This window comes from Heptranchias perlo, chromosome 7 (assembly GCF_035084215.1).
Source record: "Heptranchias perlo isolate sHepPer1 chromosome 7, sHepPer1.hap1, whole genome shotgun sequence".
In the NCBI taxonomy this organism is placed as follows: Eukaryota; Metazoa; Chordata; class Chondrichthyes; order Hexanchiformes; family Hexanchidae; genus Heptranchias; species Heptranchias perlo.
In genome coordinates this window covers 41,920,086-41,939,423 of record NC_090331.1, presented here as the reverse complement: position 1 = coordinate 41,939,423, position 19,338 = coordinate 41,920,086, and the positions used below count along the sequence as shown (strand labels likewise).

At 38.4% G+C, this 19,338-nt stretch overlaps 1 protein-coding gene across 2 annotated transcripts in view; it reads left to right on the top strand.

The window, feature by feature from the left end:
* The window catches only part of psmd14 (proteasome 26S subunit, non-ATPase 14), an 85,627-nt gene that overhangs the window by 19,079 nt on the left and 47,210 nt on the right, over positions 1 to 19,338 (top strand). For both annotated transcript variants that reach the window (XM_067987377.1, XM_067987378.1), the window contains exon 2: positions 3,948 to 3,999. In XM_067987377.1, coding sequence (XP_067843478.1) covers positions 3,952 to 3,999 — 48 coding nt within the window. In that variant the 5' untranslated portion in view covers positions 3,948 to 3,951. The remainder of the gene's footprint in view (positions 1 to 3,947; positions 4,000 to 19,338) is intronic.

Sequence of the window (19,338 nt, the reverse complement as noted above, 5' to 3'; positions counted from 1 at the left end):
ATCTTGCTGTGTTTTCTCAGCTTAAAAACTTAAATAGGTTTTATGTGTGTGTAGAAAATCTTATGCACGCATGTACTTCCTACCCACAAAATCTTACTTCATGTTCTGTTTTTGTCACACTTTTGTGTCAACTTTTTCGCATTTTAAATTCCTATCTTCACATTTATAATGGAAACTGCCTACGTATACTCGTCACAATGTAATTACACCCTCCCACTAGTGATGGTCCTGTAACTCCTCAACCTATACTGCAGAGAAATTTCTTTGCTCCAATCAACTTTGCTTCCCACATTACTGTAAGTTTTACTATTTAACATTGAATAATATAAAATCATAGTATTATATAAAATAAGGACAGAATGTATGACTTTAAAATAACGACCACATTAAGTCCTGCATGGCCTGCCCCATTTATCCCTTGCCCTCTTAACTCCGCTTCACCTGAAAAATAAACTTGATTCCTGGTGTGCAGTGCCATGGGAAATCTTCTAGTATTATTTGTGTGTGTGCATGTATTTAAAAGTGCTGTATACCAGAGCAAAATGCCAGGTTTACTTTTGTTTTCAGTATATATGCCTGATGTAGACCTGGGTAGAGGGAACACAATCTCAAAAATTTGTTGATGACATAAAAGTAGGAGGTTTGGTAAAAGACTTTGGGAGGATAAAGACAGGGTAACATAATGGAGAGACATGCATATGGAATGTAATATGGGTACAGTTGAGATGTTAAAAGGATTTGATAGGGTAGATACGGAGAAACTATTTCCTATGGTGGGGAAATCAAGAACGAGGGACCATAATCTTAAAATTCGAGGTAAGCCATTCAGGAGTGAAATCAATTCCTCATTGGTGGGGGTGGGGGGGGGGGGTCTCTGAGATTCTTGCTCGGTGTGTGGGGGGTGGGTGCATTTCTTTCTCTGCAGGTTTGGGGAGGCCCTTTCTTTCTTGCTGGTGTCGGGTGCAATTTTTGCTCAGTAGGGGGTGAGTCATGCTTTGGGATGAGGCGATGGTTGGCTTGATTTGATCCTCCTTTATTGCTCATTTTGCTTGTATGCCATTACTGATCTGGTTGCTTTAGGTCTTCCACATCAAAGATACTCATCATCTATTCTGACTTGGGGTATTCCATTCTTTTCTTGCACTAGATTTTAAAATTGGTCTGTTTTTGTTTTAGCTGCATTACCCTGGAGGTAGGAGGGATTGATTCAGCATATCTTGTTGAATGGGGGCAGGTTCTATTGTTGCCCAGGGTGGAAGGGGCAATTCCTACTCTGATAATGTGGGGGGGGGGGGTTGGGGGGCACCATTCCTACTCAGTGGTGGAATGAGGGATTGGGGTTCATCGTTTGTTCATCAGTTGGGGCGGTTTTTAATAGCAGCTCACCACTCGCTTTTAATTCCACTCGTTTCTAGCTTTGTTGCTACGAAGGCAAAGACTTCAGAGGTTGTCTTCTTGCATGGTTTTCCATTTCTCAGCTGCTGCTGAATTTTGCAGGCCCGTTGTTATTGTTTCTGGTTGAATGAGTCTGGATGGAATTTTCTGTTCGCTGTTTTTGGCTTTAAATTAATACTCTAGTGTCGCCATTAAGGAATTCTCGCGTGTACTTTTTTTAATAAACGGAAACTGATTTCTGAGCACAAATATTTAGTTAGGGTACTTTTTTTCTCTATTTAATTGCTCTTGGAAGGTCACAACCATTTTATATTTTAAGAAAGGAGTTCATGAGATCTGTTAGTTCCTGCCCCATTGTTTTCCATTTGTCCTGTAAGCGCCACTTACTGGTGCAGTACAATTGGAATTCTGAGACCACTTGCTATTTTTAATATAATCTATGAGAGACCTGAGGTACTAGGGCTATTTTCACTGGGGCAGAGAAGCCTAACAGGACATTTAACAGTGTTTTGAAGGGTTTTTGATAGTTATTAGATTTTTGGGGATTCAGTGGCAAGGGGCCATCAATTCAAAATGATTAATAAGAGGGCGAGGAGAAAAGCTAGGAGAAATTTCGTCAGTGTTTTTGAAGCATAGAACGCTTTACCACAGGGACTGGTTGAGGAAGAGATCATTGCATCTTTTAAGGGAATATTGGATAAAAATTTGGAGCAGAGGAAGTTGCAGGGCTGTTGGGTGGGGGAGGGAGAAGACAAAGGGGAGTGGGGTTAGTTTTGGATTGCTTTAGCAAAGAGCTGGCACAGACACAGTGGGCCGAATGGCCTCCTTCTGTGCTGTAAACTTCTATGATTTGTGGAATTCAATCCCTACAGCACCAATAAAAATCACGGTGGCCCTCATATCCCTTACATGCGATAACCAACCCCTATTGGTACGGGAGCATTGCTACGGGAGATGTGCTAGTTTATCAAATAAACTGTATGTCTTAAAATTTGAAGCAAAATAAAGAAATGGTTGAGGGAACGGAGATGCTTTTGTGCTGCAGGGATGCGTCAATAGAGCAATGCCAAAGCACTTGGCGTTACTGTCATTATTAGCTATATGCTGTAAAACTTTATCCTAGCAGTAGATGTGTGCAAATATAGCCGCTTGAATGCATATTGAAAGATAAACTGTTGAATCAAAAACCCAGATATTCCTGATTTGTATATTTCAAATATAAACTGCAGGTTCTGCACTGTCAAGTTAATTGTCTGCAAGGTATAAGGTGCTTTAAATATTTGCAAATGTATCACAGGAGGAGGATCTGAATGAATATGCATCAATTAAAAAGGTTTTCTGAAGTTAGCATAATTCCTATGCAACAGATGGATGCACCAGAAATTGGAAATTTAATTTTTGGTAGTTTTGTCTTGAAGAAAGTCATGTAACTCATCTTTTGTTGTATCAAAATGGCTATTTTGTGTAGGTTGGTACAAAAGTGCTGTTAATTGATACTAGAATATCAGTAGTATTTGGGTATAAGGTTGTTGAACTATTCATTCCACAAATTGCTTACTTTTATTTTTAAAATAGCAGCTAAAATATATACTCAACTGTCTTATCTGAAATACTTGAGTTAAACAGAGAATGTTTTCAGTGGAATCAGATATCCTCTCATTGATATGGGTGTATTTGTACTTATTTGATAAGCTGGTTTGAAAAGGCTACATTTGGGAATAATGGCAATATTTTATAAAGAAACAGATTTGCTTTATACTGTCTTCAGATTTTATATGCTCATTCTGGTGAAACTGAGGGGATTCAAAGTAGGTCAGAACTTGACGTTTGTCAGTGTAACATAGTCTTAATGTGTTTAGTAATATTTGTGTGAGTAGTAAAGGTGTTTCTTTTGATAAGGTATTTTTATAAAGAATCATCGAGAGAAATCTGTTTTACACAGTAAAAATTCCTTTAATGCCAGTTTGAAAGCTTTTGGACTTGTGTATCTTGAGACTCATATCTGATCACACCATCACTTGCACGCAATATTGATGATAACTGACAAGCTGTAAGTTAATTAGCACAGAACTTACTAATTAGATGTACAATTTTTAATTTGAAAGTGACGATTCCTATTTGTGCAGACTGTACAAGTTGCCGTAATACATTTAGTACTTGAAAGGAATGCATCAATTAGTGAAAGTCTGCCTTTTTAGTAACATGATTTAGCTACTACAGTCAAAAACCCAGATCTAATATTTGTGATAGCAAGAATAAAAATCATCTCTGCGTAAGAACTTTCAGAGGTGGATTTTGAGTTTGTGAAATACTGTTATGAAATTGGGGATAACCCAACAAAAAAACAAAAGCGGTGAAATTGGGTCTGTTAATTAGCAAGGAAGACAGGTTCTTGAATTAGTATGTGGTGCTAATTAACAGGAAATCTGATGTTGTGTTGTAATTACCACCAATATTTTTGACATAAGGAAAGATTGAAGGTGAATTATATAGATGATAATTGAGTTTAAAAAGTTTCATGGTTAATTACTTTTGTGTGTTTTTGTTTTCAGAAATATGGACAGACTTTTGCGACTAGGAGGTGGTATGCCTGGACTTGGACAGGTTGGTGAGCCTTTCCTCCCATTAATTAAAATTAACTTCTTAACTATGAAGAGTCATAGACCGTATCAGATCAATTTCTGCTGAAATATGCTGAAATGAGTTTGAATTTCTCGGACTAAAATTTTGCCAGAACACTTGAGCATGCACGTAAATCACTAGCGGTGTGCAAAGCTGAACCTTTCTGAAGTGGTATCTCAAAATGTATTTTTGACGTATTTTTGAAGTGGTATCTCAAAGTGTATTTTTGACATATATCTTTTGGATGAAGCTCATTTCATTTACTGACTAACACTTAACTTCAGGCCGCTTTGAAGTTCATGTTTATTCTGTGCATCCCAGCAACATGATTATTCACTGCATTGAATAATTAACGAATGCCTAAATCCAGAATACATTAAATACCTACAGCTGAATTGCCTGTGAATAAATAGAATTTTTCACCATTCATGATGTATTACTTTTGTTCTTTTACTTGCATGGAAGACTTTGATAAACTCACTTGTAGCCATTGTGTCACAAGAATTTTTGTGGTGCACGTGCTCAATGATGCCCATTATTTACTGACTGGACTTTTAAAAAGTAATCTTGGTTTGTAATGCATCATGATATTGGCTTGTTTAGATCCATAAAACAAAAACAACCAAAATATAGACTTTAATAGAGACAAAGAGTACGAAAGCAAGTAAGTCATGCTGAACCTTTATAAAATACTGGTTAGGCCTCAGCAGGAGTATTGTGTTCAATTCTGGGCACCGGGAAGGATGTCAAGGCCTTAGAGAGGGTGCAGAAGAGATTTACTAGAATGGTACCAGGGATGAGGGACTTCAGTTATGTGGAGAGACTGGAGAAGCTGGAGTTGTTCTCCTTAGAACAGAGAAGGTTAAGCGGAGATTTGATAGAGGTGTTCAAAATCATAAACGGTTTTGATAGAGTAAATAAGGAGAAACTGTTTCCAGTGGACCCAAATTTAAGGTGATCAGCAAAAGAGCAAGAGGCGACGTGAGGAAACATTTTTTTATGCAGCAAGTTGTAATGATCTGGAATGCATCATCTGAAAGGGTGGTGGAGCACATTCAATAGTAACTTTCAAAAGGGAATTAGATAGATATTTGAAGAGAAAAAAATTACAGGGCTATGAGGAAAGAGCAGGGGAATGGGATTAATTAGATAACTCTTTCAAAGAGCCAGCACAGGCATGATGGGCCGAATGGTCTTCTCCTGTGCTGAACCTACTATGATACTTGTCTGACCAGGTGACTGAGGGAGAGGCCATACCATTCAGTTCAGATACAAGTATCTAGTAGTGGGTTTTTTTGTGGACGGATTTGCTTAGCAGCTCTTTTTTGAGTTTGCATTGCATATTTAAGTTTCTGTAGCCCTGGTCAAATTTTGAAAAGCATTTTCAGTCTTCAAATTGAGTTTCTGTCTGTAACTACCAGAGAGGGAGAAGTATGCTCGGGGAGACTTGGTCAGCAACAAACTGACATAAAGGTTCATGTCCAGAAAGGTGTGTGGTCAGTTTATATTGCAGTTTAGCACAGTTATTTTGCTATTTTCTGAGGAGTGTTATTGCTTCTTCTCACTTCTCCATTTGCTGTTTAATAAATCTGTTTGGTAGTTTATAACTTAAATCACAGTTTGGTGAAGGATTTATTTTGCTGTTTTCCAAATCAAGGAACGTCACACACGGACACAAGATGTAACCATCTAGGATTTTCTGTTCAATTCCTGGGCTTGCTATAAATTCCCTAGATATTGGGCAGGTAAAAGCACACTCTAAGTCAAGGGGTGTAAGGGCTCACCTATGGGAGTTGTTTGAGATGCTTAATCGAGTAAAATATCCTAAGTAAAAATCCTAAAAATGTAACTGGAAGTTAATGATGCAAGAATTCAGTACAGTGAAGTACTGCAATCTACTTGAGGTACTAAAACTACATCTTGGCCAATAATTTTTCAGAAGCTAACCCATTTATTTTTCTACAGGGAAATGACCTGTTAATGTTTGTTTAAATGTTGGGATCGTAAGTTTTGTCGTTTATTAGGTGAGGTTCTCTGCTCTCCTTCCTTTCTCACTCACCGCCCACAAATATTCTCAGTTGCATACAGAATACAGTTAATCGTGCTCCTTATTTGCTTTATTTCAATACTCTACTTAATGGGTGATAATATAAAATATAAATATATTTGGTTTCTCAGCTGCCTAGTGGAAAACAAATTGAGTATTTAAGGGGTTAAGGCAGCCTGAAAGAATTCATTTCCACTTTAATGACCTAGCCTTGCTGGGCTAGGACGACAGGGAACATGCTCCTGACTTGTACAGCATTTGCCAATTAACACCTCCTATAACAGGTTGCCTCAGCTCATCATTGAACTAGGGACAGCAGAAGTAGTTTACATTCAGATGATATTAAGCCAGCCTGTTTTTCCGATTTTGATTTGCTGCACTAAATGGAGGTTTTAATGTTGATTTGTACCTAGCAGTAATGGTAGCGTTAAAATGCTTTTTAGAATCACATATCTTACTGCAAAAATTCCCATTTTTAAAAATTTGCTTATTGAACATTTAAAGGTACACTTAAATATCAGGTGAGACCTGGTTGGTTCTCAAAACTGCATCTCATAATGGTTTAAAATTGAAATCTGAGACACGTCACATTGAAACCAGTTGCAGTTACATGCATTAGTTTTGAGATATTCAAATTTGTTACATTAGATATAAATCCTAGGCTCCCTTTCTACATCTTACCCCTTGGATTATTCATGACATGCAATTCAGTGGTATTACATTGGGGATCATGTTTGTTAGCAAGAAGAATATCAGCAAAAAATAAAGGTATGGAAAATGTTGAAATTAAACTGCAATATTCACAAATTATTGTGAGTCAGTGCTTTCACTATTGATGTGCAGCAGACTGCAAAACTGAACAAAGCAAAGATTACAAACACCAAAATCTATAGTGTTGCTACATTAATACTACTGCTAGAATTACTGATCTACTGTAATATTAACAGATCTAACATTCCATTATTTAATGCATTAATAAGTTAAATTATAGAACTTCAAATTTGTCACTTAGTGAGTCAATATTGCAAGAGATGAGCATTGGCGTAGCTGTCATTGGACGTAAAATGGTTGCTTGTACCTTTCAAAGTCATCTTTAAATTGTGGAATATTCTGTACTGCCATGCTGAAATTAGCAATTTAAGGAAGCAATTAAGTGGATACTTTACAACATTAGAATAGAGGATAGGCGAAACATCTTTGCACAGAGAATTGTGAAACTGTTCAATTCACTTCCAGGGTTAGTGGTTGAGGCAGGAACTGTCAACATTCAAGTTTAGATTAAATGAATACAGTGTTAAGTAGATGTTTTAATACATTGTAGTAGATATCAACTGTGTCTCAGTAATCAATAGTGGCTATCGTTATGAACTTGCAGCCATTACATTGTTTCCATACTGAAGTATTCTTGACTACAATTATTCATCAATCATACAGAATGCACTGGCTGTAGGCAAGTGCTATGCTAGCTGTTAGTGGAAAACCAACTCAAAATAGAATAAATCACACGTTTATATATAATAAACACATAGCTGTAATTTGAGTTCAGATGACAGTTAAATTACTACTTATTAGTTATTGCTAGTTATTCATTATTCACTATTTATTAGAATTAGGATTGTGATAAACCTATGATCTCCCCTGCTGAAGGGCGGGGGGGGTGGTGGTGGGGGGGTGGTGGTTGAGAAGAGAATAACAGGGATCCAAGCTTTAAACACTGTTACATCAAAAATTCAGCCACCATAAAGTTATGGCTGGCGAGGTTCAAACATACGTTAGCAATTGAGAACATAAAGATGGAGTTTGCAGCTGGCAGGAATCCACTGAATGACAAGAAAGACAAGTTATGTAGCTTTGAACTTTGAAACAATGCTTCAATATTGTTCTAGTTAATGTTAAATTACCTTTACGTAGCAAAAGTTACATGCAGTCAAAACAGTAATGTGAACTTGTGTTTGTGTCGTTTACTGGTGATTTTAAATATACATAATCAATAAAGTGGTACAAAGTTTTTCATTGATGAAGTATGAATCCATTTTGGGTTTTCTTCCATAGAATTTAACTAGCAAATCCTGGTAAAGTTTTGGATGTCAGCCTTGGCTCAGTGGTAGCACTCTTGCCTCCGAGTCAGAAGGTTTTGGGTTCAAACCCCACTCCAGAAACTTGAGCGCATAATGTAGATTGACACTTCAGTGCAGTACTGAGGGAGTGCTGTACTGTTGGAGGTGCCATCTTTCGGATGAGATGTTAAATCGAGGCCACGACTGCCACCCCCCGGTGAATATAAAAGATCTCATGGCACTACTCGAAGAAGAGCGGGGCAATTCTCCTAGAGACCTGGCCAACATTTATCTATCAACCAACGTCAATAAAACAGATTGGTCATTAATCTCATTGCTTTTTGTGGGACTTTTCTGTTCGCAAATTGGCTGCTGAGTTTTCCTACATTACAACAGTGACTGCACTTCAAAAGTACTTTCTTGGCTGTGAGGTGCTTTCAGACGTCCTGAGGGCGTGAAAGGCAGTATATAAATGGAAGTTGCTTCTTTCTTTAAACGACTGGTACGTGAGGATTTGGCAAAGTTTTGCTTCTCCCTGATTTAATGATAACCTATAGCTGGTTTTGTTTCATGTTAGTTTGGTTATTGGCAGTTTTTCTTCTGCTTCCTGCTCATTCTGTTATACAGGGTTCTACTTGATTTCATTTGGGCTAACCACATTTAAATTTTGCCAGTGCATTTTAATACAGTAGTTATATAACACTGTAACTGTGATACAGGAATGCATTACTGTCTGTTATGATTTACACTGTCCTACTTCCATACAGAAATAAAAGGACTTCTACTAGTGCATACATTTTTTTTTCACAACTTCTGTCATCACAATCTTGCACCAGCTTCTGACTGTAGCATTTACTTAAGCTAAAATAAATAGTGTCAATGTACTGTGTAGCACAAAGTGACACTTTGGAATATGTTTAATCAGCAGGTATTTTATTAACATAGAATAGAATTGGCTAAATAATTGATACCGGTTCACACCATGGAAAAGGTGGAGTAATCTAACTAATAGTGTTAATAAATTTGCTAAAAGGACTGAGCAGCTAACACTTTGAGGTGTTAGCTTTATGCTGTTATAATGGCAAAAGCCTTTTTTAACACTTTGTCAACAAGAGCAGCCCAAGTGAAACTGGAGGTTTATATGGGTTCACATATTACTGTAACTGAAAGAGAGCTGATGCTTGTGCTTTTGTATACCTTAGGATACACAGAAAGCTAACTTTCTATAACAGCTATGAAATCATTTTGTTTCTGAATGTAGCAAGGTTTGTCGGGTTTCAAATCAGTAGTCTTAATTATGACATTGCCATATTAATACTCCATAATTGTGAGGGAGTTGATTTTCCCCCTAATGATGAAGGAAAGCCTAGAATCAACTATCTATCTGCTGTGGTATTATTGAATCGCCAGATCTGGACAGGGTTGAGATTGCCCTGCAGGCAGGTCAGTTCACTGACTAACAGTTTGTGACAGTGATATGTGTGTAGTCAGAAATGACTCAGCTTTACAAGCCATACAGTGATGTTTAAATGCCTTGCAGCTAGGCTAATTACTGGGAACAACCTAATTTACAAAATCATGTACTAAGCAGCTTGAACACTTTTTGGTAACCTGCAGTGCTTTGGGGGATGGGGGCGAACAAAACAAAAGGGACTACAGAGTTGGGTTTTATCGATGCATTCTTAATCCTGCTTTTGTGTAGTTAAGCAAGATGCTGCATATAGTTGAATTATTTTACGTATCTATACGAAATAGTGGTGGTGTGAATCACTAAATGAAAAACCATTTTATATTCAACATTAGTGTTTGAGAAATTCCATTTTATTGCACCTACATTTAAATAGTACTTGGATGCTAGATTTGTGTTTATGCAATTTTACATTTGAATTATGTAACTTTGTTGAATATCAACGTTAGTTTTCTGAGATGGGTCAATTAGAAGGCAAAATTTAGGATCTAAACTTTCAACACTACTTCATCCACTCTACTTAAGTCAATGAAGGATACTGCTTCCGAGTAATGTTTTTTTCACCCTTTTTTGAAGCTGATGTTTCCTACTGGGGTGCAGATCCACAATTACTGTCAGCCCTCCAGTACCGTACCCATGTGGCTATTCTTTAAATGTGGGCTTAGTGAATGGGTATCAGCAAAGTACACGGTTGTGCCTGGGGGAAAGGGAGTATGGGCAAAATCAAACCACAGCCCATAAAATCAAATCCCTGTTCTTGTTACCTGCACAGACATATTTTACAGTAGGGGCTACTGTGTAACAATCTGGAATGGAAACGCTGGCATGACTTTCCTTCTGCAAAAGCTTTAGGATGAATTGTGGTGTCCCACATTAAACCAGCTGAGAGCAGTTACTTCAATACAGACCAGAGATGCTACTAATCCTTATGGATTAGTAGCATGTCACACACTGCATTTTTCCATCGATTCATTATGTTAAGAGGATAATATTTTTTTTACAGATCAGTATTCTGTTAATTATTGGTGATTATACCACAATGAGATCAAACTCTAAATTTGCTGGTGGACCGGAGTGGCACAGTGGCATTAAACTACTTAAAGGGATAGTACTAATTGTGAAGTATCTGGAAAGAAAATGCAATGTTGCATTTGCATCGCTGCAGATTCATTTATTTTTAACCTGCTAAAATTGTATTGCAACTGCTAACGATCACAACACAAAGCTAGATGGGAAAGTAAGCTGTGAGGAGGACACAGAGTCTGCAAAGGGATATAGACAGGTTAAGTGAGTGGGCAAGAAGGTGGCAGATGGAATATAATGTGGGGAAATGTGAGGTTAGTCACTTTGGTAGGAAGAATAGAGAAACAGAATATTTTTTTAAATGATGAGAAACTATTAAATGTTGGTGTTCAGAAAGACTTGGGTGTCCTTGTACAAGAAACACAAAAAGTTAGTATGTAGGTAGAGCAAGCAATTAGGAAGCCAAATGGCAAGTTAGCCTTTATTGCAAGGGGGTTGGAGTACAAGAGTAAGGCAGTCTTGCTGCAATTGTACAGGGCTTTGGTGAGACCACATCTGGAGTACAGTGTACAGTTTTTCTCTCCTTACCTAAGAAAGGATATAGTTGCTTTTGAGCAGGTGCAACGAAGGTTCACTGGATTGATTCCTGGTATGAGAGGTTTGTCTTATGAAGAGAGGTTGAGTTGAATGGGCCTATACTCTCTGGAGTTTAGAAGGATGAGAGGTGATCTCATTGAAACGTATCAGATTCTGAGGGGGCTTGACAGGGTAGATGCTGAGAGACTGTTTCCCCTGGCTGGAGAGTCTAGAACTAGGGGACACAGTCACAGAATAAGGGGCCGGCCATTTAGGACTAAGATGAGGAATTTCTTCACTCAGAGGGTTGCGAATCTTTGGAATTCTCTACCCAGAAGTCTGTGGATGCTCAGCTGATGAGTATATTCAAGACTGAGATCAATAGATTTTTGGACTCTAAAGGAATCAAGTGGATATGGGGATCGGGCAGGAAAGTGGAGTTGAGATCGAAAATCAGCCATGATCTTATTGAATGGCGGAGCAGGTTCGAGGGGCTGTATGGCCTACACCTATTTCTTATGTTCTTATTACATGACATTGAAATTCTTGGAGGAAGATACAGTATTTGAAGGACAGTCATTGTGAATTAGAGGCTATTGATTTTCTCTTGGTGAAAAGATGCATATTCGTGTGAGATAACTAGAAGTTATGAGACTGCCAGTAATATTTAAAACTTTTTTGTGAATTTTTATGCTTAACAAGTTGCCAGTCCTGGAAAATGGAACATTTACTATTTTGTGCACCCAGCATCAGCATCAGCATCAAGTATTCTTAGGTTAGGCAGTGCAAAATAAATCTCCCTGTATTGTGCCCCAACAAATAGGGCCTCAGCCTTCAACTCGGAAGAGTGTGATATTTTTCCATTTGCCATACAGACCAACCAGATTATAATTAGTGCCCTTTTGGAATTGGATTCAGATTGTCTAAATTTCTTTTCATGTAAGATCCTTATAGCATTGGTTCGATTGGAACCCAAGTTTGAGATACAGTGTTTATCCCGCTGCATCATCCAAATTCCCTTCCTGTAGTATTTTGCAACAGCATTTGTGATATCGCTGGTACAAGGCAACAATGGGAATTTAAGAGTACATTAAAATTTTTATATAGAGACAGCTTGAGGACCGAGAGTGAACGTCTAACGGAGTGAAGTACTAACAGAGTGACGACTGTCAATTGGGAATTTGGTGAGTGTGGGAATTAAGTGCAGAGGGGGAAGGGGGCACTAAGTGATTTAAACCAAAGAACTATAGACTAAGATGAGCGGAACATAAAGGGAACCGTGCGAGGATTCAAAAATCAAGAAAAAGTCAAAAAGTGAGTCACAAAATGAGGAGCGCTGAGGGTAAATCGGTAACGATTTAGTTCATTGGTTAGTGTTTTTCGTGGTTATTGTGGTTATTGGGGATATAAGGAGCAGGACGCCCGAGAGCAGAAGGAGTGGGACCGGCGACCGAGAGCAGAGCACATAAAGCTGAGACCAACACAGGCAGAAATTTGAAAGAGTGGACAGCTGGTTGGTGAATAATATGTTTTTTTGTTCTCTAAGCCAGGGGAGTGGCTTAAACTAAGAACTAGGAACCTATAACTTACTAATACTTAATTAAATTAATTACTCAAACTAGATAAATTAATTCATTTAAACAAAAACTAAAAATAAACCAAGTGAATTAATTACATAAAACTTTAAGTAAATAATTAAAACAAGGTTAGATAGAGATGGAAGTGCAGGTGGTGTGCCGTAACTGCAGCATGTGGACATTTGTGGAGAGCAGCGTGATCCCAAGCAACCACATCTGCAGGACGTGTCTGCAACTCAAGGAACTTTGACTCAGAGTTGTTGAACAGGAGTCCAAGGTGCAGACATTGTGATGCATCAGGGAAGGGGAGAGATACCTGGACACTTTGACCCAGGAGGCAGTCACACAGTTTAGGTCGTGATTTAGATTTGGTTAGTGGTCAGGGACAGGAGGATGTTACTGCGAGTCTGGCAAGTAAGGGGACCCCAGAGGTGGAGGAGCCTCAGTCTTTACCCTTGTCCAACGGGTATGAGGTACTTGCTATATGTGTGGATGAGAACAAAGACTGCAGGGAGGATGAGCAAATTGACCACGACCCCGAAGCCGATGCTGCCTGTCTGGTGCCAGGGTTAAGGACATCTCCTCGTGGCTGGAGGAGAACTTGAAGCAGGAGGGGGAGGATCCAATTGTCGTGATCCATGTAGGAACCAAAGACATAGGTAGAACTAGGAATGAGGTTCTGCTGAGGGAGTTTGAGGAGCTAGGGTCCAAATTAGAAAGCAGAACCTCAAAGGTAATAATGTCTGGATTACTACCTGAGCCACACGCAAATTGGCATAAAGACAAACAGATTAGATGGTTAAATGCGTGGCTGAAAGAGTGGTGTGGGAAGTAAGGGTTTCAATTCATGGGGCACTGGCACCAGTGCTGGGGAAAGAGAGTTGTTCCGTTGGGACGGGCTCCATTTAAACCGGGCTGAGACCAGTGTCCTGGCGAATCGAATATCTAGGGTGGTAGATTGTGCTTCAAACTAATAAGTTGGGGGTGGGGGGTAAATTTATAAGTTTAAAGAGAAAAGTCAATGCTGTGGAGCAGAGTAGTGATTTGGGTAAAAGCAAGCAGAGTGTGGCAGGTAGGGACAGAGTTCAACAAAGGTAATATAGCATTAGTGACTAAGGTCACATCAGGGAAAAATAGTAAAAAGTTAAAATTAAAGGCGCTATATCTGAATGCACGAAGCATTCATAACAAGGTAGATGAATTAATGGAACAAATAGAGATAAATGGGTTTGATCTCGTTGTCATTACTGAGGCATGGTTGCAGGGTGACCAAGGTTGGGAACTAAATATTCCAGGGTACTTGACTTTTAGAAAAGATAGGCAAAATGGAAAAGGTGGGGGTAGCCCTGATAAAGGATGAGATAAAGGCAATAGTGAGAAAGGATCTCAGCTCAGAAAATCAGGATGTAGAATCAGTATGGGTGGAGCTAAGAAATAACAAGGGGCAGAAAACACTGGTGGGAGTAGTTTATAGGCCCCTTAACAGTGAAAGTGTTGGACAGAGTATTAATCAGGAAATTGTAACAAGGGTAATGCCATAATCATTGGGGACTTTAATCTTCCTATAGACAGGGCAAACCAAATTGGCAAAAGTAGTTTGGAGGTAGAGTTCATGGTATGCATTTGAGACAGTTTTCTAGAACAATGTCAAGGAACCAACTAGGGAACAGGCTATTTTAGAACTAGTATTGTGTAATGAGACAGGGTTAATTAGTAATCTTATAGTTAAGGACCCTTTTGGGTAGAGTGATCGTAATATGATAGAATTTCATATTGAGTTTGAGAGTGATGTGGTTAAGTCCGAAACTGGGGTCTTAAATTTAAACAAAGCTAATTACGTAGGTATGAGGGGCGAGTTGGCTACAGTAAATTGGGAAATTAGATTAAAAGATAAGCAATGGTGAACATTTAAAGAAATAATTCATGATTCTCACCGAACATACATTCCCTTGAAGAATAAAAACTCAGTGGGAAAAGTGATCCAACCATGGCTAACTAGAGAAGTTGAGGATAGTATTAGATTAAAAGAAGAGGCTTACAATGTTGCCAAAAACAGTAGTAAGCCTGAGGATTGGGTGAGTTTTAGAAATCAGCAGAAGACCAAGAAATTGATAGAGGGAGAAAATTGAATATGAGAGTAAACTAGCAAGAAATATAAAAACAGATTGTAAGAGCTTCTACGAGTATGTAAAAAGGAAGAGATTAGTGAAAGTAAACATGGGTTCCTTGGAGGCAAAGATGAGAAATTATAATAGGGAATAAGGAAATGACAGAGACATTAAACAATTATTTTGTATTTATCTTCACAATAGAAGACACAAAAAACATACCGGAAATAGTAGGGAGCCAAGGTTCTAATGAGAGTGAGGAACTTAAAGTAATTAAGATTAGTAGAGAAAAAGTATTGGAGAAATTAAGGAGACTAAAAGCCAACAAATCCCCCTGACCTGATGGCCCAAATCCTAGGGTTTTAAGTGGTGGCTGCAGAGATAATGGATGCATTGGTTTTGATCTTCCAGAATTCCCTAGATTCTAGAGCAGTCCCCATGGATTGGAAGGTTGCAAATGTAACCAAGTTATTCGTTATTCAAGAAAGGAGGGAGAGAGAAAACAGAAAACTATAGGCCGGTTAGCCTGACATCAATTGTAGGGAGAGAGAAAACTATAGGCCAGTTAGCCTGACATCAATTGTAGGGAAAATGCTAGAATCTATTATTAAGGACGTAGTAACAGGGCACTTAAAAAATCATAATATGATTAGGCACAGTCAACATGGTTTTATGAATGGGAAATCGTGTTTGACAAATCTATCAGAATTTTTTGAGGGTGTAACTAGCAGGGTAGATAAGGGGGAACCAGTGGATGTAGTATATTTGGATTTTCAAAAGGCATTCGATAAGGTGCCACGCGAGAAGTTGTTACACACGATTGGGACTCATGGAATTGGGGGTAATATATTAGCATGGATTTGAGGATTGGTTAATGGATAGAAAACAGAGTAGGAATAAACATGCCATTTTTGGGTTGGCAGCTGTAACTAGTGTGGCGCTGCAAGGATCAGTGCTTGGGCATCAGCTGTTTACGATATATATCAATGACTTAGATGAGGGGACTGAGTGTAATGTATCCAAGTTTGCTGATGATACAAAGCCAGGTGGGAAAGTAAGGAGGACACAAAGAGGTTGCAAAGGGATATGGACATGTTAAGTGAGTGGGCAAGAAGGTGGCAGATGGAGTATAATGTGGGGAAATGTGAAATTATCCACATTGGTAGGAAGAATAGAAAAGCAGAATATTTTTTAAACGGTGAGAGCCTAAGAAATGTTGATAGTCAGAGGAGTTGGGTGTCCTTGTACATCAATTGCAGAAAGTTAACAAGCAATTAGGAAGGCAAGTGGTATGATGACCTTTATTGCAAGGGGATTGGAGTATAAGAGTAAGGAGGTCTTGCTGCAATTAAATAGGGCTTTGATGAGACCACACCTAGAATACTGTGTACAGTTTTGGTCTCCTTACCTAAGGGAGGATATACTTGCCTTAGAGGGGGCGCAACAAAGGTTCACTAGATTGATTCCTGGGATGAAAGCATTGTCCTGTGAGGACATATTAGGTTGAATGGGCCTATACTCTCTGGAGTTTAGAAGAATGAGAGGTGATCTCATTGAAATGTATAAAATTCTTAGAGGGCTTGACAGAGTAGATGCTGAGAGGCTGTTTCCCCTGGCCGGAGAGTCTAGAATTAGGGGACGTAGTTTCAGAATAAGGGGTCAGCCATTTAGGACTGAGATGAGGAGAAATTTCTTCACTCAGAAGGTTGTGAATCTTTGGAATTCTCTACTCCAGAGGGCTGTAGATGCTCAGTCGTTGAGTATATTCAAGACTGAGATTGATAGATTTTTGGACACTAAGGGAATCAAGTGATATGGGGATAGGGTGGGAAAGTGGAATTGAGGTAGAAGATCAGTTATGATCTTATTGAACGGCGGAGCAGGCTCGAGGGGCCATGTGGCCTACTCCTCCTATTTCTGATGTTATGCTACTGTTAGAAAGTAATCTTAAAGCAGAAATAAGTTTTAAAATTTATCAAAGTATTATTGCAACTATTCTGTGTCCATTTCAGACTAAGCTTACAATGTAGGGAGGAACTGAAACACACAGACCTAAGATAGTAGAATTTGAGTGCAATACTCTCAGCAGTGGTCTAATATTTGGATTAGACTGTTGCATCATCAGGATTAGGCATAAATGGAGCTGAAAAGCAATGAGGAAAAACCTGAAGCTGTGTGGTGTGTTGGACAAGGAGTTTGCAAGCTTTTTGACTTCATGGGTAGCTTAGATGCATGTTTTGATTATGGACCTATCCATCAGAGTCATCCATGTTAAATACAACCCTTTCCAAACCTCCAGGCCCACACAATTAACTACAAATGAGTGAGTAAGAAATAAGGGTGCAAATAGAACTGAATTGTCAGAGCTTGGCAGACTACATATGACCCAGGAGTGTAGTTTGGACACTTAAAGTGTTAAAGAAGCATCATTGGCTGGTGCCATTGAGTGGTGGTGCACTTTAGTTTTACTCAGTCTGAGAGTTTCTGCTTTTTTTATTTGTATGAGATGAAAGAAATTGTAAAATTCCTGCTTATTACTTTATCCCAACAAAATTTAGTAATGGAATCAGTGTTTTTCAGTTCATTCACTGATAGATTTAATATGTGACACAATAAGTTGGTCTGATTTCATTAAGGTTTTGTTGTGAAGATTGTCTTTGCAGTGACAGACTGAGCTGTTATTAAATAGTAAATCAATTTAAGAATTGTTACACTATATATAGATTTTAAATACTCTTCCTTTTTCCTTGAGTTATAATGGTACATACAGCGTCAGTTTAATCAGGTATCTGTATCAGATGAGTCCCATTATGTGGATGTCTATGAAATATGAACAGATGAGAGCTTTTTGAAAAGCCCATGTACGATGTATAGTGCGTGACATGTTGTTGAAGCAGAAATTCTTTAGAGCTTGATGGTTCTTAAAATTCTTAGCTGTTCAAGTCTTGCAGTCATGTCTGATCTTGAAGGATTCCATGCCAGGTTACATTTTAAATTATAAATTTGATCCTCATCTAGGAAGGCATTCTGTGTTCTTTTGAATCTTGTTTTCTATGCATAACATTTGTATTTAGATTAAAGTTTAAATTAGTTTTGAACTGATTTCTCTGCCATTACACCTAAAATTTCATTTAAACCCAATGGATAATAAATACTAAGTGAGCAGATATACTTGTTTTCCAGTTTGAACTGTTAAATATCCCAAAACAATTGGTTGATTAGAAATGATAGATAAACCCTCTCTAACAAATTAATATTTCTAGTGTTTGATTTCTAATGATAGATGTTGCATAATTTTGATCTAGTAATCAGTTTGTAACACCAAAAAGATTGAAGATGTTGAACTGGGCTGCTGGTGAGCAAGTCAGAATTTTTCTGCAGCCTAATGTATCTTTTGGCAATCCTGGTTCAGCAAATTGCACTGGGGCTCTGCATTTGAACTTCTGCATACATGGGACAGAATTCTAGGCAATGATGTTGACTGCTGGTCTTAGAGATTTTTGCTGTACAGTTGAATAGGTGACTGGTAATGGGTTGATTTGATTGATGCTTTGCAAAAGCTCCTTATATGCTGTGGTTTCTGTGAACTTGGACATGATGAGCAAAAAAGGTAGAGGTGAGTAGTTGATCCCACTTTCATCATTTCTAGCAGATAAACATTCTACTTCCTACACTCCATTTGAATTGAACAATGGTGGTTGACGAGAGATAATTGAAATAGATGAACTAAGCTAACATCAGACAATGCTTTGACAACTGGCGCATATATGCCATCGGGGCTGGAGGCATTTCTTGCTTTTGGGGAGGAGATGTCTAACTTTCTTGTGCCTGATCTTCATTTCACTAATTGGATTGCTACCCTTCAATGGAATGTTTGGTACTTGATCTTTTGTTTTCCGGAAATACTCTTCAACAATTCAACATCGTTAATGGGTGTGTGGCATGTGACTGCCCTCCTTGAGATGGAAGGAGCTCTATGCTGAAAGCAGATTAGACTATCTTTCATCAGCTGTCAGTTTCACAGCAGTAATTCAGTTAAATTTGTATTATAACCCTGGGCTTGGATTACAGTTTTTACTGCTATGTTTTTGTTAGTTTACATAACTGTGATGCTTGTGCATTGTTTTTGTTTTTAGGGTGGTACGGTAGTAAAGGGTCTAGACCCAGTGCTATCAAAATGGATGCTCATTCCCTAAGGTTTTAGTTGATGCTGATAATTGTTACAGTACCTTTTATAGCTGTATATGATAACATGATAGAACCATTCGTGTTAGTTTTTATCATTGCTGGTTTGTAAACTATGCAACCTACATCGTGGCACTGCACATTTTTGCAAATCAAATCAAAATACTTGTAAGTTTTTAAAAATATCCTTTTTTGTTTGAGTTAACCCCGGCTCCCCCCTCTTTGCCCTGAACCTGTTTCGATATTTTCCTTCATACCTCCTCCGAGCTCATCTTGTCCA